This window comes from Rutidosis leptorrhynchoides, chromosome 9 (assembly GCF_046630445.1).
Source record: "Rutidosis leptorrhynchoides isolate AG116_Rl617_1_P2 chromosome 9, CSIRO_AGI_Rlap_v1, whole genome shotgun sequence".
In the NCBI taxonomy this organism is placed as follows: domain Eukaryota; kingdom Viridiplantae; phylum Streptophyta; class Magnoliopsida; order Asterales; family Asteraceae; genus Rutidosis; species Rutidosis leptorrhynchoides.
The window spans coordinates 325664646-325688878 of record NC_092341.1 but is presented as its reverse complement, the minus strand read 5'-3'; the positions used below and the strand labels follow the sequence as shown (position 1 = coordinate 325688878).

Sequence of the window (24233 nt, the reverse complement as noted above, 5' to 3'; positions counted from 1 at the left end):
TATCAGAAACTTTGTTAAATTTATTATCATCACCCTCTTACAAAACTCTAACTGATCTTCTCTTCATAGTTCATACTACATTATAATTAATTTAAACATTTTCAACAAATATAGTTATTTATTCATTAGCTTAATAACATTCATTCATGCTACCGAACCAACCTAGTGTCACCCTTAATACGCAGTGCATAGTTTCTACTAATCAAATAGTCAATACTTTGACCTCTATTTTGCTTTGTATATTATAAATATAATAATAATAATAATAATAATAATAATAATAATAATAATAATAATAATAATAATAATAATAATAATAATCTTTAATTCTTCAATTAATAGAGTATATTTTTGACAATTATTATTAGTTTGTTAAAATGACTACACAACAAATTAACGTAACACAAGCACACGTTTATAGACCGATCAAATCTTAATTTAATTCCAACACATTCTCTTCCTCACACCCTCCTTTCTTGACTTGCATTCACGTGTCTAACAAATTGATTATTCATTTTTATTTATATATTTAGTAATTAGTTATTAATTAAATAATTTAATATACGTATCTATTTCTTGACTTGTTGATAACCTAGCTCCTTTATAACTACTTCAAATCATACTTTACTTTATTATACGTTATAGCACTACAAAAATTCATTCCTTAAAACCATATCATTCTCATCATATCATCATACGTACTATATATACACAAACTATTCAAAATAAAAATATATATTGCCAGAAATTATGTTTCTTATGGTTTTATTAGTGGTGGCGGTGGTGGTGATCTGTTTCTGGTTAATGCATCGAATATTGTCGCGAACAACTGGAGGACATTTTTTAAAAAATAAATGGAAAATAATGGAAGAATATTTTCATGCACATCAGATTTACAAAATCCCCAAATTCAACAATCACATGCAACAAAATCAAGTTTACGACAAATGTTTCACGTACCTCAATTCATTACCTTCAGCTGAAGATTCCGATTTCGTTAATCTATTTTCCGGTAACACGAAACCTAACGAGATCAATCTCGTGATCGATGATACGCAGCAGATGTTTACGGATACTTATCTCGGTTCACGAATCTTCTGGAAGCTTGAAAAAAGTAGTTTAGTATTGAAATTGAGACGAAAAGAGAAACGAAGAATTTTATCGACTTACCTTCAACATATTCATGATGTTGTAGAAGAAATTGAGCTGAAAACAAAGCAGATTAAGCTTTATATCAACGCGGAGAATGATCCGAAAAATGGACGGTGGATATCAGTTCCGTTTAATCATCCAGCAACGATTGACACGTCAGCGGTGGATGCGGATGTTAAAAGCAAAATTAAATCTGATTTAGAATCGTTTTTGAAATCCGAGCAGTATTATCATCGTTTAGGTCGTGTTTGGAAGCGGAGTTACTTGTTACACGGTCCATCAGGTACCGGAAAATCGAGCTTTATCGCCGGAATGGCAAAGTTTTTACGATACGATATTTACGACGTTGATTTTTCGAAAGTTAATAATGATTCTGATCTGAAATTGCTATTGTTGCAAACAACTAGCAAATCAATGATTGTAGTTGAAGATTTAGATCGTTATTTAGTAGAGAAATCAACGGCTGTGAATTTATCCGGGATTTTGAATTTTATGGATGGGATTATTTCATCGTGCGGTGAAGAACGCGTTTTGGTTTTTACGGTTAGTAATAAAGATCAAGTTGATCCAACGGTTATGAGGCCCGGTAGAATTGATGTGCACGTGCAATTTAAGTTATGTGATTTTACAGGTTTTAAAACACTTGCTAATAGTCATTTAGGGCTAAAGGAGCACAAGTTGTTCCCACAAGTTGAGGAGATTTTTCAATCCGGTGCTAGTTTGAGTCCGGCCGAGATCGGGGAAATTATGGTCTCGAACCGTGGTTCACCCACTCGAGCTTTGAAAAATGTTATTAACTCGTTGAAGGTTAATAATGATATGAAAGTGACTGTTGCTAGTGTTGCTGAAAATGAACAGCCATTGAGATTGACACATAGTATTTCGGTTGGCGGTGCGCTAGGTGTGCCATCGGGTTTGCTTGGTCACGGTGGGCCCGCAGGGTTGCCACCACGTTTGATGTATAGTGGTTCGGCTAGAACCGCCGAGGAATCACATAATACGGGGTCGTTTAGACGAGAAAGTATTCCGACGGTTAAAGAGTTTAAGAAGTTTTACGGATTATTGAAGACTAAACATAGTAAGAAAGATCATTTTGATGGTTTAGAAAAGGAAAATTCTCAGCATGAAGTGTCCGTATTTTAGTGTATAAGTTTTTGCTTAGTTATTTTTGTATGTACAATTTCATATTATTTGTTAAACAACCAAATGTACAAGATACCATTTGTTCTTTCTTTTAGTAAAATTACATACTAAGTTTGATTCATCTTATGCTGGTTTATTAAAAATAAATATATATTAAAAGTTTCAAACTTAATACTATTTGCAACGATTTCAACTTTTCAAGCTTTGAACAAAGAAAACATGGCATTTGAAACTTGAATAATTTGATGGATATACCTGCGTCAAAAATTCAAAACTGTGTAAATGAGAATTGGTCCAATGTTGAATTTTTGGTCAAACTTCAACAAATTTCAACATCTCATTAGCTTAATCCGAAAAATGTGTGGTTCGCAAAGTAAATAAGTTTATTTATTTATTTATATAATAAATTCAAAATTATATCTATATTTTTTTGATTATATATATATATATATATATATATATATATATATATATTTTAATTATATTATTTATTAGTTTCATCCAATTTAGTTTTCACAACAAACATCTATATATATATATATATATATATATATATATATATATATATATATATATATATATATATATATATATATATATATATATATATATATATATATATATATATATATATTTCAAGGCGCTAGAACCAACAAAAAAAAAAAGTTAAATAGGATTACATAGCGAGGTATTCCAAATCTGGCACCAATTTAGATATAGATTAAGCTAGGAAAAAACAATAATCTAATGAAATTTAATAAATCACTTTTCCTAATTTGGTGCAGGTCATTAACAATGCAATCAAATAAATCACTTTTCCTGACTTCGTACGGGTCATTAACAATGCAATTGAATAAATCACTTTTCATGACTTCGCGCAATTCATGAACAATGTCGTCCGCAATCTCCAAATCCGCCATAAAGTTGTAGCCGCAATGTAATAAAATCTGTCTGCCTGAAATTTGAGACTGAAACACCTCTTCTACCCATGTGAGAAGGTCATCAATGAATCAAAGTTAGAAGTGCATACAATACCTACCCAAATGCATGTAAGGTTTAAAAAAAATACCGCCTAATCACAATACATAAAAATGTAATCTCTAGAGTCTCAACCCACACCACATAACATCAACATATTTAGCCTCGACTACAAGTTTTGGTTTACATTTTACTTCGTATTAATTATTTTTTATTTTAATTTTTTATTCAACAAACTGCAATGTATTAGTTAAATGAATTTACGTAACAACTTTGTATTATTATGTGTACTATTCCTAATCTGTAATTGGATGTTTCCTATTGTTTTTGTTAGTTAGAAAGTATATAAGCATGTAGCAACAAATTTTGTAGTTACCGTCTGACTTCCTTAATGAAGTTACAAAAAAGGTCCCTCATTATATGAGAACAAGTAGTTAAAAAGTGTGCATGGTACATAAAAAATTGAAAAAATTTAAAGATCGTACTTCGTACTAGACCAAACCTATCTTGAATCTAACCGAGTTTTTTCGGTTTGGCCCTTGGTCCACAGTTTTACGAATTTTCAGTTTTAGGTACGGACCGAACCGAACCAAACTCGAAATAACATAAAAAATAACCGAATCATACCGTACCGAACCGAACAGATAAATAAGGTCATGTCATCAGTCCGACTTTTTTCTGCAATTTGAAACTCGGTACATAACCACCAAACACTAGATTTCATTTTCTCATCACATTCAACAACTCAATAATAATATACTATTTTATCTCTCGTGTTTAACTCTTCGTCATGTTATGAAACATAACTTCACTATACAACAAAAATTTCATAAAACTTGTTTGTCTTCCACAACTCTTTCTATAACTTGCAATTAATACAAGTGAATAGCGTGCGTAGTTGCGGATGATCGGAATATCGAGTTTTTTTTTTTTTTTGGTTGTGAATGCGTTTCTATTGATTTTCCATGAAGATTCTTTCTATTAATAGTTGCGGGTCCAAGGATTTTTTGAAACGTCAATGGATCAGAGATACTTGTGCAAAGTCGAACGTTCAATTTATGGGGCTTCAAGAGTCAAAGATGACTCGTCTTAAGATGTATCGTCTAAAGTCGTTATGGGGTAATCATCAATTTGATTTTGCTATTAGCTTAGCTTGTGGTTTTTCAGGTGGTATTATTTCTTTATGGGATCCTTTTGCTTTCTCCAAGGAACATATATGGAGCGATAAAAATTATGTTATTGTGAAAGGGCGATGGATACGTGAGGACGTGGAGGTTTACATGGTTAACGTTTACGGCCCCCAACAGTTACATGATAAAGTTAATCTGTGGTCCAAGCTTTCTCGTTTCATGGTAGATAATGTAGGAAAGTACATTCTTTTTGGGGATTGGAACTCGGTACGTTCTGAAGAGGAGAGGTTTGGAACTGAATTTTGTTCCCGAGATGCTGAAGCTTTTAACGAGTTTATTGATTCGCAGTTATTATTTGAAGTCCCTCTTGGCGGCCTTCAATTCACCAGGAGGAATAAGGCCGGTTCGAAGTTCAGTAAGCTTGATAGATTTTTTCTTTCTGCTAATGTCCTCGATCATTTTGATAACCTTAAAGGTATCGTTTTGCCACGTGGTTTTTCGGACCATTCGCATGTCTTTTTGTTTCAGGATATAGTTGATTTTGGTCCCACTTTTTTCAAGATTTTTGATTCATGGTTTGCAAGGGATGATTTCGATTCTACTGTCCGGAGTGCTTGGGCTGATATTACAGCCAACATTGGTGGTGATATTATGTTTAAGTTTCGCCTTCTAAAATCTAAGTTACGTCGTGGATTCATAATACTCGTTCTGTTGAGCATGGCCGCATTAATGTTCTGTCAGAAGAAATAAAAGACCTGGATGTTTTGATTGACATGGGATCGGCATCTCCCGATATTGTTAATAGACGTAACTCATTGTTTCAAGATAAAGGAGATCTTTCTAAGTTGGAAGCTATGGATTAGTTACAGAAGGCTAGAATAAAATGGGATGTTGAAGGGGACGAGAACACTAAATTCTTTCATCGTTCTATTAAATATAAAAGGCGACAATAACAAATTCTAGGTCTTATGGTTGATGGTGCGTGGGTGGACGATCCGAACACAATTAAAGATAAATTTTTTGACTTTTTCAGAAATAAGTTTGCTGCTTCCAACAGTGGGGCTGCGTTCGGTAATATCACACCACATTCGTTATTGTCTTTTATAATGATTCTACGTATTTAGAACGAGATTTTGATGTTGAGGAAATCAAATGTGCGGTTTGGGATTGCGGAGGTTCTAAAGCACCAGGCCCCGATGGTTTTACATTTCGCTTCATTAAGCACTTCTGGGATATTTTACATTATGATATTTGTACCAAGGTTCATCATTTTTTCACTACCAGATCCATGCCATCGGTGCAAACTCAGCTTTCTTTTCGCTCATCCCTAAAGTGAGCAACCCGGTTCACATCAATGATTTTCGCCCGATCTCTCTTGTAGGATTTTTCTATAAGATTATTACTAAATTACTCACGAATCGCCTCGCTAATGTTATTGACAAGATAATTTCCCCGGTTCAATAGGCCTTTATTTCAGGCCGTCATATTTTAGACGGCCCGTTGATGCTTAGTGAAATCATTTCTTTGTATAAGAAACAGAACCGTCAATTACTTTTATTCAAAGTGGATTTTGAGAAAGCCTACGATTCTGTTAATTGGGATTACTTATTTTTTATGCTTTCATCTCTTGGTTTCGGTCCATCTTGGTGTAAGTGGATTCGTGGTTGTTTGTATTCTGCTAGAACCTCAGTGTTGGTTAACGGAAGTGTAACGACCCGTCCTAATCCATAAGAATGAATACAATAACATATGATTACATCACGAGGTATTTGACCTCTATATGATACAATTTACAAACATTGCATTCGTTTTAAAAGACAAACTTTCATTACATCGAAAGTTGATAGCATGCATACCATTTCATAATATCTATCTAAAAATGATCTAATCTGTCATTTACTTAATCATAATCTTTACTGAACTCAACGAATTGAATGCAACGTCTTTTGAAATATGCCATGAATGATTCCAAGTAATATCTTTAAAATGAGCTAATGCACAGCGGATGATTTCTTTAATACCTGAGAATAAACATGCTTTAAAGTGTCAACCAAAAGGTTGGTGAGTTCATTAGTTTATCATAATCATTCATTTCCATCATTTTAATAGACCACAAGAATTTCATTTCCAGTTCTCATAAATATACGTCTCATGCATAGAGACAAAAATCATTCATATGGTGAACACCTGGTAACCGACATTAACAAGATGCATATAAGAATATCCCCTATCATTCTGGGAAATCCTTCTGACATGATAAAAACAACATCGAAGTACTAAAGCATCCGGTACTTTGGATGAGGTTCGTTAGGCCCAATAGATCTATCTTTAGGATTCGCGTCAATTAGGCATGCACTAATTCTCAAAATTAGTGATGTTCCCTAATTCTTAGGCTACCAAGCAAAAAGGGGCATATTCGGCTTCGATCATTCAACCATATAATGTAGTTTCGATTACTTGTGTCTATTTCGTAAAACATTTATAAAAATTGCGCATGTATTCTCAGCCCAAAAATATAAAGGGTAAAAAGGCAAATGAAACTCACCTAATGTATTTTGTAGTAAAAATACATATGACTATATTGAACAACTGAACAATGCAGGGTTGGCCTCGGATTCACGAACTTATATCATTTGTATATATATTAAAACATATACTCGTAAATGATATAATATACTTGTTAAATTATTTGTTATATAGATATAGGTATATTTGATTTATCTATTTTATTTAACTAGTGTTTATCTTTCATTATCACATTTTAATAGTAATAATTTATATTAGGGTTTATATAAAAAAATATATATGTATATATTAATTTATATATTATATATATATAGCTTAGTTATTATATCGTTAATAATAAAATTATAGTGATATGTGATTTTTTTATATTCTGGTAATGTATTTTTATATAAAAATATTTATTTATAGTAATATCAATAATAATAATTATGAATATAACAATTTTTACTACTAATAATAATAACAATAATAAGTTTAATTATAACTATACTAATAGTCATATTACCAATAATAGTGATTTTATTAATATTACTTTTGTTGATAATAACAATACTTATAAAAATACTAATGATATTAATATTTCTAATACTTGTAAATCTAAATATGATAACAATATTAATGATAATTATAATACTAATAATAGTGATAATTGTGATGACCCGGGAATTTCCGACCAAATTTAAACTTAATCTTCATATGATTTCGATACGATAAGCAAAGTATGTAATGTTGAGTCTCGAAAACTTTGTAACTATGTTCATATATTCATTTGACCCTTGACTATTCTCGACGATTCACGAACGAATGTTGTAATTAGATATATATATATATATATATATATATATATATATATATATATATATATATATATATATATATATATATATATATATATATATATATATACAAATATCAGTTTATATAATAAATCAAAATAATATAATACAACTTAATCAAATGACTTAATTATGTAAAATATTATACAAGATAAAAAGTTGTTATTAGAAATGAAACTCTAGATATTTTATGTATGATTATTATAATAATGTAATAAATTTATAATGGATAAATAATAACTATTCAATAAAAGTTGTTATATAATGTTATATGATTATTAAATATTACATAAGTAATAATATATTATTAACAAGTTAAAATATAATTGTTATAGTAATATTATTACTACTTTTACATTATTATTGATACTAATGTTAATATTAATAGTTAATATCAGTAATAGTTATATTATTATAAATATTATATAGATATGAAAGTTAATGCATTTAAATTGTTATCTTTACAAATATTATTATTACCTTAACTACTAATATTAAAGTAAATATTAATATTAATATGAGTGTTATCATTTTTATGATGTAAAATACATAAACATGAAATTTGATACAATTAATAAATTGTAAAAATAATTAAAGGTTAAAATATAGTTATTAATATTGTTATTATTATTTTCAAAAATAAATCTTAATATTAACATTATTAATATCATTGTTATTGGTAAAATTGTAAATCTAATAATTATTAAGATTATTATTACTAGTATAAGTATTAAGATAGAAACTTCATTTATTATTATTATTATTAAGACTGTAGTTACAAATAAGATTTTTCTAGCATTATTCTTATCTTTATTATTAGCATAAGTACCATGATAAAAATAATATCATGATTATTAATATTATTATTTGTATTTAATTAATTTGATATTAATATTATTATTAACATTAATATTATTATTATTAATATCATTGCCATTAATACTATTATTATTCCTATTATTGATTATTATTATTATAATTATTAACAACAATGTTAATAATAATAGGTTAATATTTATTATAAATAATAATAACAGATATATAAATAAATACAAGTATACAAATACAACTAAATAGATAGATACATAAACCTATCTAAATTACAGATATATATACATATAAATTCATATATAGATAATTAGATTTATAAAATACAGATTTATTAACAAACAGATATATTATTATAGATATACGAATGGATATATTCATGAAATAAATCGGATACGTAATCAGTTTTTCTTTCGCAGTTCCATTGAGATTAATTTGTCCATTTACTATTAAACTCATACCAATTAGAATCAATTATCAGAGACAATCCAAAAATCTGTTACAAGTAGTAATCACCTTTATATATTTTATCTCTTTCTGTTACGTAATATTCTGTCTAATACTGTTACCCATCGATATCACAGTGCAAGACAACAAAAATCGATCACATCAGTTCTACTTTAATTATTCAGTTCCATTTATATGTTAAACCACGGCATTGTGTAAAACTAAAAACAGAAAACTCAGGTTTTATAAAGCTCGACACCTCTGTATTATACTTTTTTTATCAAATGCCTAAATTCAAATTAATTTCAAAAACTAGAATTGCAGTTGTGTTAGGAATCACACACTCAAACTTTCTGCAAAATACCAAATTCCAATTCGTTATATCGACTTCAAATTTCTGAGTCAAACTTTTAAAACAAAAAGTCAACACCTTTGTTCTTGGTGAAATTCGGATTCGTTTTGAAGAGTCCAGTTAGATTAACGATTTCAAAAGTTTCTAGGATTGATTTGAAATATATTTTGTGTTTTAATATTTGTCTAATACGTACATATGATAGCAATCAAATATTTTTTTTAAAAAAGTTCATAACAACGACGAAGGGTCTGCTGTTCTTCTTCTTTATATTTTTTTTTAATTAATTTTTTTTCTGTTAATGAAGATCACGATTATATATCTTTTCTGTTACACCAAATAATCAATGAGGTTAAGAATTAGGATGTGAATCGAACGAAAAATTGAAAGTTGAGGAGGAAGAAGAAGATAAGAATCATGTAATATGGGTTATATCATAACCGAAAGCATAATAATCAGAAAAAGCATAAATGGAGCCGTGGTTAGGGAGTGTTGAGTGTGAGCGAGAGGTCTCGGGTTCGAGCCCGGTCTGGGGAAACTCTTTTTAGAAATCCGTTTTTGAGGTAGTTTTCAATATATTATTATTATTATTATTATTATTATTATTATTATTATTATTATTATTATTATTATTATTATTATTATTATTATTATTATTATTATTATTATTATTAATGTTGTTATTATTAATTAGTTTTATTACAAGTATTATAATTATTACTATTAGTGCTATTATAATTATTATTGATATTAATTATGAACTACTAGTTATTATTATTGCTATGATTAGGATTACTAATATTACTATCATTATGAAATAATACAAATTGTTAATATTTTCATAAATATTATTTTTAGTATTCTTATTATAAATATAAGTAGTAATATAATCATTATTATTAAAAGAATCATAACTTTTAAAATTATCATATTTCTTAAAACTATTATTATTACTATCATTATTATGATTATGATTGTTATTACTATGAAAATAATAAAATCTGTTATTATTATTAATAACATATGTACTATTATAAATATTATCATTATTATTATTAACATAACTATCATTATTAATATTGTTATTATTATGACTAATATTACTAAAACTATATTTCTGTTTTCAATAAAACTATCATGATTATTATTATCAGTAATATCTATATTACTATTATTTATTAAAACGACTATAATTATGAAAATAAAAATTAAAAGACATGATTAAGATTATAAGTATAAAAATTGAAGATTATATATATAAAGATATATTTAAAAATACATAACTTAACTATATTAATATTATTATGTACAAAATAAAAACATATAAATAAGTAATGAAAACTTATAAACTATTAAATATAATAAACACATCATTAATAAGAATATATAGATTTAATTCGATTTCGAGTATATGTTTTAATATATATACAAATGATATAGGTTCGTGAATCTGAGGCCAACCTTACATTTGTTCAATGATGTTATATGTATTTTTACTACGAAATACAGTATGGTGAGTTTCATTTGATTCCCTTTTTACTCTTTACATTTTTGGGACTGAGATTATATGCGCTTTTATAAATGTTTGACGCAATAGACACAAGTACCTTAACTGTATTCTATGAAAGAATTATCTGGGATTGGGGTTGATCATTATGACACGCATCAGCCCCCGGTTTCCTTTAGAGAGTATGAGCTCCCGAGCCGGGGTGGATGGTTTATTATTTATGACATTTTGGCACCGGTTGTCTTATATTTTATAAACATGTGTTCAGCCGTGGGGTGTAAAGACCGGCACAGAGGTTCTATATTTTGAAGGCACATGTATTCAGCCGTGGGGTGAAAGACCGGCACAGATGGTTACTATTATATTTTGAATCCTTACCAGGTGTTCTTCATATGAAAGATATTTTTTGGTGCAGTTGGAATGAGACTTCTGCATGTTTTATAATATTTAAAATCTTGTGGTCTATTAAAATGATAAAAATGAAATGATACTATAAACTAATGAACTCAGCAACCTTTTGGTTGACACTTGAAAGCATGTTTATTCTCAGGTTTGAAAGAAATCTTCCGCTGTGCATTAGCTCATTTTAGGGATATTACTTGAAGTCATTCATGACATATTTCAAAAGACGTTGCATTCGAGTCGTTGAAGTTCATTAGAGATGATTATTAAGTAAATGACAGATTAGGTCATTTATAGATTGGATATTATGAAATGGTATGCATACCTGTCAACTTTCGATGAAATGAAAGTTTGTCTTTTAAAAACGAATGCAATATTTGTAAAATGTATCATTTAGAGATCAAGTACCTCGTGATGAAATCAACTATTATGAATCATTTATAATTGATATGGACTTCATCCGGATGGATTAGGACGGGGCATTAAAGTTGGTATCAGAGCGGTGGTCCTAGCGAACCAGGTCAACATTAGTGTGTCTAACCGGTAGTTGTTAGGATGCATTAGTGAAGTCTGGACTTCGACCCAGTAGTTGTTAGATTATATTAATGAGTCTGGACTTGAACCTAGTCTGCATGTCAAAAGTTTTGCTTATCATTCTTGTCAAAATTTACCTGCTTATCATTCTTAGTCTAGACACATCTTACTGCATTGATTGCATGAATAGTGTATAGACAAAATTCATATCTTAGCGTATCTGCTAACTCATATCTTAGCGTATCTGTTACTGTAGACTTTATCTGACACGTGTCCTTAATTCCCTTCACAATCTACGGGATCTTCTGTACTATGTATAGATATTCTATGTAATTAGAATATCATCCGATATCCGAAAATCATTTCATATCGAAAACTCCTTTATTCTATCGTACGCAGTGGAACTCACCACTAGTTCAAGTCCCTCGGATTCCGATATGGAGTCCCACTCCAGCTCCAGAAAGCAGCGTCGCCAGAATGAATCAATCAATCATCCATCCTCAATTCATTTGATGGGTTTGTAGTCGACTTAATAAATGGATACGAGAAGAAGGCGATCCTTTTCACCAACCGAATTCACCTCTTGGTGATGAACCTGAAGCACTCACCGGCGAACCAATCAGAAACACCATTTTCACTCTCATTATCCGAATATCTCGCCATGATTATATTCTATCTAAAATTCTAAACCTTATTCATCCGCTCGTTCCGACCGACAATCATCCCGGAATAATAGAAGAAGTCAACGAGCTTCTCACACGAGTTGTAGCCTTGAAAAATATGGTGCAAAATGTACCAGCTTCAGCAACATCAACAGTACCACCATCACCAACAGCAACATCAGCATCCCACACCTCAACATCACAATCTGTTCCAAGAACATCAACATCATACGCACCATGGATACCAAGGAGTACCAACAGCAATTAACAATGAAGTATTGAACCATAACTTCATTAATATTCTGCGAAGAATATGTGGATCCTAATAGTTTTAGAGATTACTTATTCTAGCTCAAATCGAAACTCAAATCATTCTAATATTATATTGACTCATTAAATCCATAATTACATCTGAAGAAAATATATATGTATATATATTTTCATAAAGATTGTGATTAAAAATTCTTTCGTACAAACTATTAATGATGAAAATATTTTAACGGGTAGGTAATACCCGAGGAATATTTAGATTTCACATTAATAAGTTACACTGTACATTCTTCCAATCTGATTCAACAGTCATTTACTATCCTGTTTGTATCCACAAATATATGTATCCGTTCACTTCAGAATAACCATTTTCATCCAATTTCCTATTTGGATTTTGACCTATCAGAATCCAACAAGTGGCATAATGAAGAAAAACATTTGACGGAATAAAAATTGTTAGAAACAAACAAATTAACTATGAGAAATTTTGTTAAGAATCCACGCTAACAAAATCCTAGCTAACTGTTCCTAGCTAACTGTGGACTAATCAACTGAGGACTACCAACAGTACACAATTAAAATGAATTAAAAATATTGATTATAACATATGAAACTAAACAATTCTTCAAGTTTGCCACTTGATTTCATCTGAAACCTCATTTGTATATTGACGATTACAATCTGCGTTCAAACCTTTCATGATTCTTGAAAACACCTCAATCGAGAGGATGAACCAACCGCACTTCATCTACGGAAGAAAAGATTGATGCATATCGTTATGCACCTGAAAACACTCGGAACCTGAATAAACGTTTAATACGTATCTGTGCTAGCTCCTTTGTCGTCGTTATTACCGAAAATAACTTTTCAATCTCTTTCCAACTTAGCCAATTTTGTCACAGCTCTAGCAAGTCAACTTCGATTTTTATTCGAATTAGCCTTATTATAACCTTGATATACGAGTTTGCCTTTCGTCATCATTACCGAAGAATCGTTTATATTCCACCATGTTAGTAGTAAACTTACCAACAACTTCATTACTCATTGACTTAAGTCTCTCCGAAGAACCATTATGGTTGTTCATTAAAACCTTACCATATACTCATCCATATCTTATAACGAGAATTGCCATACCAATTATAGGAAATCAGCAATCAGTATTTTGAATCTCGTGGCATTTCTACATCAACAGTTATATGTATGCATATCACATTTATCTCATAGAATTATGAACATTCATTCTGAAATTCTGAAAAGCACTCTAGCTTACGAATCAGATCTCTGAGTTCTGAAAAATGAATCGAGCAAACATGAAGGAGACTCTGAACAAATCACAAGGACTAAACTTGTACATAAAGAATCCAGATGATTCTGTTTCTGATGAAATCTTTAGCGAATACCTTACTCCTTAATCACTCTAAATCATCGTGAATGAATTTCTTCATCACAATTTGATTCTGAAATCCTAAGATATCATCGTACCTTTCTTTATTAATATCCTCAATATTTCTGAGGATATTTTCATAAATATTCTCGTCCGAAATTATTTATCTCTTCGTGCTATCTATATTACATCATAAGGGAAACTGCTTTAGTTTCTAAATTTCTTTAAAATTTGAGTTTGAATTATGAATGATTTTGAAGTAGTGTTGGGAACTGATGCATGAATTAGTATAATATAATGACACTTGATCAACGTGATTATATTACAGTAATTCATGCTGAGTTTCTAATGGAACGTGATGATTCACAGAACATACCATCATCATGTGCCATTTACACGACTCTTACATTCTACCCAATCTCTAAACAAATTAAGAACATATCTTATTGATAGTTCTATCTTTTCGGATATTCTGGTAATTTACCAAATCAAGATCGTACCATTATAAGTTCATTCTTAGAACATTAACCATGTTCATCCAAAACTTCATATCTACGAATTCTGAACCATTACTCGCTTGACTCGAAGTCGGGAAGAGAAAATAAAAGCATGAAGCTTCGAGATATAATGGAGAATTTAAAAGCCTGATAACAAACCCGAAATTACAAACCGTGCATATCAATACGTATTGCTACGTAAAGGCACGGGAAAATTAATAATACTATAACCCCAAGATAATAGTAGAAGTAAATAAAATCCTTCGGTGGTAGATGAAAGAAAAGAATGACAGATATGAAGGTTAGAAGTATATCAAGGATCAGAACGGGATGGAGCATAATCACGAATGTTTTGAAGTATGAATTGAAGGAGAAAGAATAGAAGATGTGAGATATTGAAATAAGGAAACGAAAGGGGTAGACTTATAGTGAAATATCCGACAGAGCAATCGAAACCGATTATCGCATTTAATCAAAGAGGATCCTGATTTCCTTAATCGCCGAAAAACCAAATCTTATTACGAAGATTTTCTTTAAATCCCATGAATTCCGAAAATCAACCATAACTACGTCATCGGTTAAAATGAATCTACAATTACTCATTTCACTCTCTTACGAAATCTTCACTTATACTTTTCGCGTAATCAAATTGTTTTATCTATATTACTCAATAATGATAAAACTCTATTTATCAACTCATATTCGTCATGAAAACATTTTTATTGTTAGCCATGACCACCTCACTCAAATTTCGGGACGAAATTTCTTTAACGGGTAGGTACTGTGATGACCCGGGAATTTTCGACCAAATTTAAACTTAATCTTCATATGATTTCGATACGATAAGCAAAGTATGTAATGTTGAGTCTCGAAAACTTTGTAACTATGTTCATATATTCATTTGACCCTTGACTATTCCCGACGATTCACGAACGAATGTTGTAATTAGATATATATATATATATATATATATATATATATATATATATATATACAAATATCAGTTTATATAATAAATCAAAATAATATAATACAACTTAATCAAATGACTTAATTATGTAAAATATTATACAAGATAAAAAGTTGTTATTAGAAATGAAACTATAGATATTTTATGTATGATTATTATAATAATGTAATAAATTTATAATGGATAAATAATAACTATTCAATAAAAGTTGTTATATAATGTTATATGATTATTAAATATTACATAAGTAATAATATATTATTAACAAGTTAAAATATAATTGTTATAGTAATATTATTACTACTTTTACATTATTATTGATACTAATGTTAATATTAATAGTTAATATCAGTAATAGTTATATTATTATAAATATTATATAGATATGAAAGTTAATGCATTTAAATTGTTATCTTTACAAATATTATTATTACCTTAACTACTAATATTAAAGTAAATATTAATATTAATATGAGTGTTATCATTTTTATGATGTAAAATACATAAACATGAAATTTGATACAATTAATAAATTGTAAAAATAATTAAAGGTTAAAATATAGTTATTAATATTGTTATTATTATTTTCAAAAATAAATCTTAATATTAACATTATTAATATCATTGTTATTGGTAAAATTGTAAATCTAATAATTATTAAGATTATTATTACTAGTATAAGTATTAAGATAGAAACTTCATTTATTATTATTATTATTAAGACTGTAGTTACAAATAAGATTTTTCTAGCATTATTCTTATCTTTATTATTAGCATAAGTACCATGATAAAAATAATATCATGATTATTAATATTATTATTTGTATTTAATTAATTTGATATTAATATTATTATTAACATTAATATTATTATTATTAATATCATTGCCATTAATACTATTATTATTCCTATTATTGATTATTATTATTATAATTATTAACAACAATGTTAATAATAATAGGTTAATATTTATTATAAATAATAATAACAGATATATAAATAAATACAAGTATACAAATACAAATAAATAGATAGATACATAAACCTATCTAAATTACAGATATATATACATATAAATTCATATATAGATAATTAGATTTATAAAATACAGATTTATTAACAAACAGATATATTATTATAGATATACGAATGGATATATTCAGGAAATAAATCGGATACGTAATCAGTTTTTCTTTCACAGTTCCATTGAGATTAATTTGTCCATTTACTATTAAACTTATACCAATTAGAATCAATTATCAGAGACAATCCAAAAATCTGTTACAAGTAGTAATCACCTTTATATATTTTATCTCTTTCTGTTACGTAATATTCTGTCTAATACTGTTACCCATCGATATCACAGTGCAAGACAACAAAAATCGATCACATCAATTCTACTTTAATTATTCAGTTCCATTTATATGTTAAACCACGGCATTGTGTAAAACTAAAAATAGAAAACTCAGGTTTTATAAAGCTCGACACCTCTGTATTATACTTTTTTTTATCAAATGCCTAAATTCAAATTAATTTCAAAAACTAGAATTGCAATTATGTTAGGAATCACACACTCAAACTTTGTGCAAAATACCAAATTCCAATTCGTTATATCGACTTCAAATTTCTGAGTCAAACTTTTAAAACAAAAAGTCAACACCTTTGTTCTTGGTGAAATTCGGATTCGTTTTGAAGAGTCCAGTTAGATTAACGATTTCAAAAGTTTCTAGGATTGATTTGAAATATATTTTATGTTTTAATATTTGTCTAATACGTACATATGATAGCAATCAAATATATTTTTTTTAAAAAGTTCATAACAGCGACGAAGGGTCTGCTGTTCTTCTTCTTTATATTTTTTTTAATTAATTTTTTTCTGTTAATGAAGATCACGATTATATATCTTTTCTGTTACACCAAATAATCAATGAGGTTAAGAATTAGGATGTGAATCGAACGAAAAATTGAAAGTTGAGGAGGAAGAAGAAGATAAGAATCATGTAATACGGGTTATATCATAACAGAAAGCATAATAATCAGAAAAAGCATAAATGGAGCTGTGGTTAGGGAGTGTTGAGTGTGAGCGAGAGGTCTCGGGTTCGAGCCCGGTCTGGGGCAACTCTTTTTAGAAATCCGTTTTTGAGGTAGTTTTCAATATATTATTATTATTATTATTATTATTATTACTATTATTATTATTATTATTATTATTATTATTATTATTATTATTATTATTATTATTATTATTATTATTATTATTATTATTATTATTATTATTATTATTATTATTATTATTATTATTATTATTATTATTATTAATGTTGTTATTATTAATTAGTTTTATTACAAGTATTATAATTATTACTATTAGTGCTATTATAATTGTTATTGATATTAATTATGAACTACTAGTTATTATTATTGTTATGATTAGGATTATTAATATTACTATCATTATGAAATAATACAAATTGTTAATATTTTCATAAATATTATTTTTAGTATTCTTATTATAAATATAAGTAGTAATATAATCATTATTATTAAAAGAATCATAACTTTTAAAATTATCATCTTTCTTAAAACTATTATTATTACTATCATTATTATGATTATGATTGTTATTACTATAAAAATAATAAAATTTGTTATTATTATTAATAACATATGTACTATTATAAATATTATCATTATTATTATTATTAACATAACTATCATTATTAATATTGTTATTATTATTATTATGACTAATATTACTAAAACTATATTTCTGTTTTCAATAAAACTATCATGATTATTATTATCAGTAATATCTATATTACTATTATTTATTAAAACCACTATAATTATGAAAATAAAAATTAAAAGACATGATTAAGATTATAAGTATAAAAATTGAAGATTATATATATAAAGATATATTTAAAAATACATAACTTAACTATATTAATATTATTATGTACAAAATAAAAACATATAAATAAGTAATGAAAACTTATAAACTATTAAATATAATAAACACATCATTAATAAGAATATATAGATTTAATTCGATTTCGAGTATATGTTTTAATATATATACAAATGATATATGTTCGTGAATCCGAGGCCAACCTTACATTTATTCAATGATGTTATATGTATTTTTACTACGAAATACAGTATGGTGAGTTTCATTTGATTCCCTTTTTACTCTTTACATTTTTGGGACTGAGAATACATGCGCTTTTATAAATGTTTGATGCAATAGACACAAGTACCTTAACTGTATTCTATGAAAGAATTATCTGGGATTGGGGTTGATCATTATGACACGCATTAGCCCCCGGTTTCTGTTAGAGCGTATGAGCTCCCGAGCCGGGTGGATGGTTTATTATTTATGACATTTTGGCACCGGTTGTCCTATATTTTATAAACATGTGTTCAGCCGTGGGGTGTAAAGACCGGCACAGAGGTTCTAAATTTTGAAGGCACATGTATTCAGCCGTGGAGTGAAAGACCGGCACAGATGGTTACTATTATATTTTGAATCCTTACCAGGTGTTCTTCATATGAAAGATATTTTTTGGTGCAGTTAGAATGGGACTTCTGCACATTTTATAATATTTAAAATCTTGTGGTCTATTAAAATGATGAAAACGAAATGATTACTATAAACTAATGAACTCACCAACCTTTTGGTTGACACTTGAAAGCATGTTTATTCTCAGGTTTGAAAGAAATCTTCCACCGTGCATTAGCTCATTTTAGGGATATTACTTGAAGTCATTCATGACATATTTCAAAAGACGTTGCATTCGAGTCGTTGAAGTTCATTAGAGATGATTATTAAGTAAATGACAGATTAGGTCATTTATAGATATGATATTATGAAATGGTATGCATACCTGTCAACTTTCGATGAAATGAAAGTTTGTCTTTTAAAAACGAATGCAATGTTTGTAAAATGTATCATTTAGAGGTCAAGTACCTTGTGATGAAATCAACTATTATGAATCGTTTATAATCGATATGGACTTCGTCCGGATGGATTAGGACGGGGCGTTACAATAATAATAATACTAATTATACTAATAACCATATTCTAACATTAGTAATAACAATAATTTTGTTAATCATTTTAATATTAATGATAATAATAATAGTAACACTAATAATATTAATATCAATAATAATAATAATAATAATAATGATGATACTACTAATAATAGTGATAATGATACTAATTACATTGATGATAATAATAATTTTATTTCTAAAATTAGTATTAATAACATAACAATAATAGTTTATAATCTCGATAATAATAATAATAATAATAATAATAATAATAATAATAATAATAATAATAATAATAATAATAATAATAAATATGAAAATAAAAAATGTATACCCGTTTGAAAAGCTTTACTAAAAAGAATTATCCATGACGGGGTTTGAACCCGAGACTTCTCGATAACCTGTACCCTCCTTAACCACTCAACTGTGTTTGTTTTATCTGTTTTAATCCCATTCTTAAATTTTTTAACCCGTAATCTCCTCTGTTAATTTTCATCTCCTTCCCCCAAAATAAAATCAATCGACCAAGGATTGAAACCAGTAATTAACTAACCTATTAGGATTTAAAAATGTATACAGAAATGTTTATTCAATGATCAAATTATTTTAAAAACAGAAAAAAAACGAATTAAAAGAGCTGTAACAGATTTAAAACCATACGTATAAACGGAAAATCAAACTTGAATTTGTAGGGTGTTTTAGCCTACGATCATAACATGAAATATGTTCCAATTACCCCCTTGAAACTATCTGAACCCTCAATTTAACTCAAATCATCGAACTGATTTCGAATTTAACCAAGAACAGATAGTTTGACTTTTAGAATATATATTTGACTTCCAAAATTCGATTTTGATATGGAAATTTAACAAATGAAACTTTCCAGATTGATTGAACGAAGTGTTTATAACATTACTGCATTAATAGATTTTTAAATAAAACAACAATTCGAAGTTTTTGAAAAATGAAACTTGAACAGGGCAGGTACCTGTTCTTTCTCTGCAATTTTAATTAATTCGAAAATTTTAGAAGCTGTGAAAGGTAATGGTAGTTATTAATTGATAATGTGAGGTTTTTGATATCCTTTAACAACTGGATTCGATTTGTTTACATACAAATGAATGCCGACAGAATATAAATCATATTCAGAAAGAAAAATAAAATAAATAAAGGAGAAAAGGATTGGCAACTGAATCGTATTATAATTGATCTTGATGTTTAATAAAATCAGATAAAAAAAAAGATTAAGCACAGTTTGATTGTGATACATAACCTAAACTGTACGATTCTGCTATATATCGGTCATAATTCAGTGATATACAATTAAATAATATATTAATAATAACAATTTTAATAATGTTAATAATAATTATATTAATACTAATAATAACAAATAGTTAATATTATTACTGATAATAAATAATAATAATAAAAATATTGATACTAATAATAACAATAGTGGGATTAATAATAATAAGAATAATTCTATTAATGATCAGTGTAATAATAATATTAGTATTTGGAATAATAATACTAATAATTATAAAAAGTCTATGAGGATATTATAAATGGTAATATTAATAAAGTGTATTATTTTTACAGTAATAATCATAATAATAATGATAATGTATAATAATAATATTGATTCTCAAAGATAATACATGGTAATACTAGTAATATCTATTTACATGTTTTAATTTTTATATCTCTATTATTAATATTACTATTAATAATAGTAATGAGATTGATATAAATAATTATGCTTATCAAATCTCATGTATTTAGGTATATATATATATATATATATATATATACACACACACACATTTATAACGAATTGGTAATATCAATAATTCTGAAATCAATAATAATGAAAGTATTATAATAATTATATTTTAACTTATAATTAAATTTAACATGATATTACATATTATTAATTATGTAATGCTTATTATTATATGATAACATATTTAATATATATATATATATATATATATATATATATATATATATATATATATATTAGAACATACATGTAATATTATTTGCATACAGAATTCATATATATATATATATATATATATATATATATATATATATATATATATATATATATATATATACATGTATATTTACTTGATAACATTTTATTTATTTTGTATAATACTTTACACATTTAATTCAAATGATTAAATGGTATAATATTCATTCAACTTAATATATGCTCTTAAATTTTATTTACATATTTATTTTCACACACACATATCTATTTACATTTAATTGTTTGTGAATCGTCGAGAATGGTCAAAGGTCAAATGCATTCGTGAAAAAATAGTTCAAACATTTAGGAACTCGGTTTAATAGACGTTGCTTATCGTGTCGAAATCATAATAAGATCAGATTTAAATTTGGTCAAAAAATTCCGGGTCGTCACAGGAAGTCCAACGAAAGAGTTCTCTATTAAAAGAGGATTACGTCAAGGCGACCCCTTAAGTCCGTTTTTGTTTATCATTGTTATGGAAGGTCTTCACTTAGCTTTTCATCGTGCTGTGGCTACAAATTTAATTAGAGGCATCCAGGTTGGAGGTATTCATCTTTCTTATTTCTTATATGCGGATGATGTTATTATTTTGTCTGAGTGGCACAGAAATGAATTGCATCATATTCTGCTCGTTCTTCAAATATTTTATTTAGTGTCGGGGCTTAAAATCAATGTGGCTAAATCACACATTTTTGGTATCGGAGTTGATATTATTGAAGTCGATAATTTCTCATTGGAGGTCGGGTGTTGTTCGTGTACTTTTCCTACTATGTATCTTGGTGTTCCGATAGGTGCTAATATGAAACGTGTTTCGAGTTGGGATTCCCTCATTGATAAATTCCGTTTGAATCTAGCTACTTAGAAAGCTTGTCTTTTGTCTTCGGGTGGACGGTTGACTCTTTTGAAATCCGTCATGGGTAGCCTTGGGATTTACTTTATGTCGATTTTTAGATGCCCAACTTCGGTTCTTAAAAAACTTAAGGCGATTAGATCTCGTTTCTTCTGGGGTGGTAATGAGAGTGTAAAAAAGATGGCGTGGGTCAAATGGGCGTCTATTCTCGCTCCTCATGATCTTGGCAGGCTTAATGTCGGAAGTCTTAATGCTTTTAATTTGGCTCTTATTCTTAAATGGCGATGGCGGTACTTAAACAACAATGAAGACATGTGGGTGAAAGTCATTAAATCTTTACATGGTGACAGTTTTGAAAAGACTTTCGGGGGTATCAGCTGTAGCGACCCGACAAAATTGTCATTGACGGCGCCGTCTACTTAGGTCTCGTTACGTGGTCATAAGTCTTTAAATCAACGTTTGACCAAAATATGTCGCATTCATTTCAAATGTATGGATGTTCAAGTTTACAAAAGTAGTTCAACGACTAGTTATATTACAACGTTTAAAGTACAAATGAAACCTATGCGACACAATTTAAAGTAAGTCAAAAGATGCTCCATGTATGCATGTATACACGACATCCAATCAAGTATCAAAAAGTAGAGTGCGGAAGCATGTATCACTTAGCATTCAAGGACCTGAGAAAAACATATAGAAAACTGTCAACGAAAAACGTTGGTGAAATCATAGGTGTATTAGTAAACGTATGTATTTGAACCACAAGATTTAGTATAAGTTGATTATCCAAATCGTTTGCATTCCAAAGATGTTGTTTGTATCACGAGCACCCAATTATCAAGGCTTAACTGAATGTTACATCTGAATCCATAGTGTTAGAACATACACTATACCGATAAAATTATATTTCATTCGCTAACGGTAGCGAACCGTCCGAATGAGGGTTCGTCAAACCCGTATGGTCACACAACATAATTACTCGCTTACACCCTACAAGTGTAACTAATGATAATTGAATTGAGAATTTTTGTTCTAACTCGTACGTGGAATGTTTATTTTCGTACTTGTGTTCAATGTATAAAAAAATAGATCGTTTATGTTTTCTCATCCCAAGTATAAGTATAAAAGAGTAAAAGTGGGATTATGATATCACCTTGAGTGCACGAATATAAATGTACTTCACAAGTAACCGTGTGCAAAAAACGAATGCTAGTCTCGACCTAAATAATTAGGTTGTATCAATATCGGTAAACACGGTCGGTCAAAGTGTTCAATTAGTCCTATGGCTTGTTACGACTCGATTAATATAGCATGTGAGTCAAGTTGTCAAGTTTCATGCAAGAATCAAGTATACAAGAAGACTAGAATGGTTTAAACAAAGCATCGATTACGTTTGAATAAAAGTCAACTTTGGTCAAGTCAAAGTCAATGAAAAAGTCAACACATTCGGGTCGGGTCTCGAACTATTTTTCTGAGGTTTTTAATCATATATAAGCATGTTAGAACAAGTTACATGGTAATCGGAGGTGCGTAGCATAGTTAGAATTTTTCGTAAAAGTGCCAAGGTGAACAGCCGCTGAACACGGCTTATGTCACGCCGCGACATAGGATGGCCGTGCCGCGGCAATCAACTGGAGCTGGTGCCTGGATCGTTTCAAAAGTCTA

The 24233-nt window shown here is 28.4% G+C and overlaps 2 protein-coding genes across 2 annotated transcripts; both read left to right on the top strand.

The window, feature by feature from the left end:
- The first annotated feature begins 635 nt into the window (after nucleotides 1–635).
- On the top strand, nucleotides 636–2422 carry LOC139866213 (AAA-ATPase At2g46620-like). Its single transcript, XM_071854365.1, has one exon. It carries the CDS (start codon nucleotides 751–753, stop codon nucleotides 2293–2295), a length of 1545 nt encoding a protein of 514 aa, XP_071710466.1. The 5' UTR covers nucleotides 636–750; the 3' UTR covers nucleotides 2296–2422.
- A 1909-nt stretch (nucleotides 2423–4331) lies between these two features.
- Nucleotides 4332–5266, top strand: LOC139869039 (uncharacterized). The gene is made up of 2 exons (XM_071857371.1): nucleotides 4332–5046; nucleotides 5145–5266. The coding sequence occupies exons 1-2, from the start codon at nucleotides 4332–4334 to the stop codon at nucleotides 5264–5266; spliced, it is 837 nt and encodes a 278-aa protein (XP_071713472.1).
- The last annotated feature ends 18967 nt before the right edge of the window (nucleotides 5267–24233 follow it).

What these genes read in the sequence shown, in the direction of transcription:
- LOC139866213 (XM_071854365.1), top strand. Translation starts at nt 751, where the DNA reads ATGTTTCTTATGGTTTTATTAGTGGTGGCGGTGGTGGTGATCTGTTTC.
- LOC139869039 (XM_071857371.1), top strand. Translation starts at nt 4,332, where the DNA reads ATGGGGCTTCAAGAGTCAAAGATGACTCGTCTTAAGATGTATCGTCTA. An exon ending in TATTACAGCCAACATTGGTG is followed by an intron (nt 5,047 to 5,144) that starts GTGATATTATGT and finishes ATGTTCTGTCAG; the next exon opens with AAGAAATAAAAGACCTGGAT.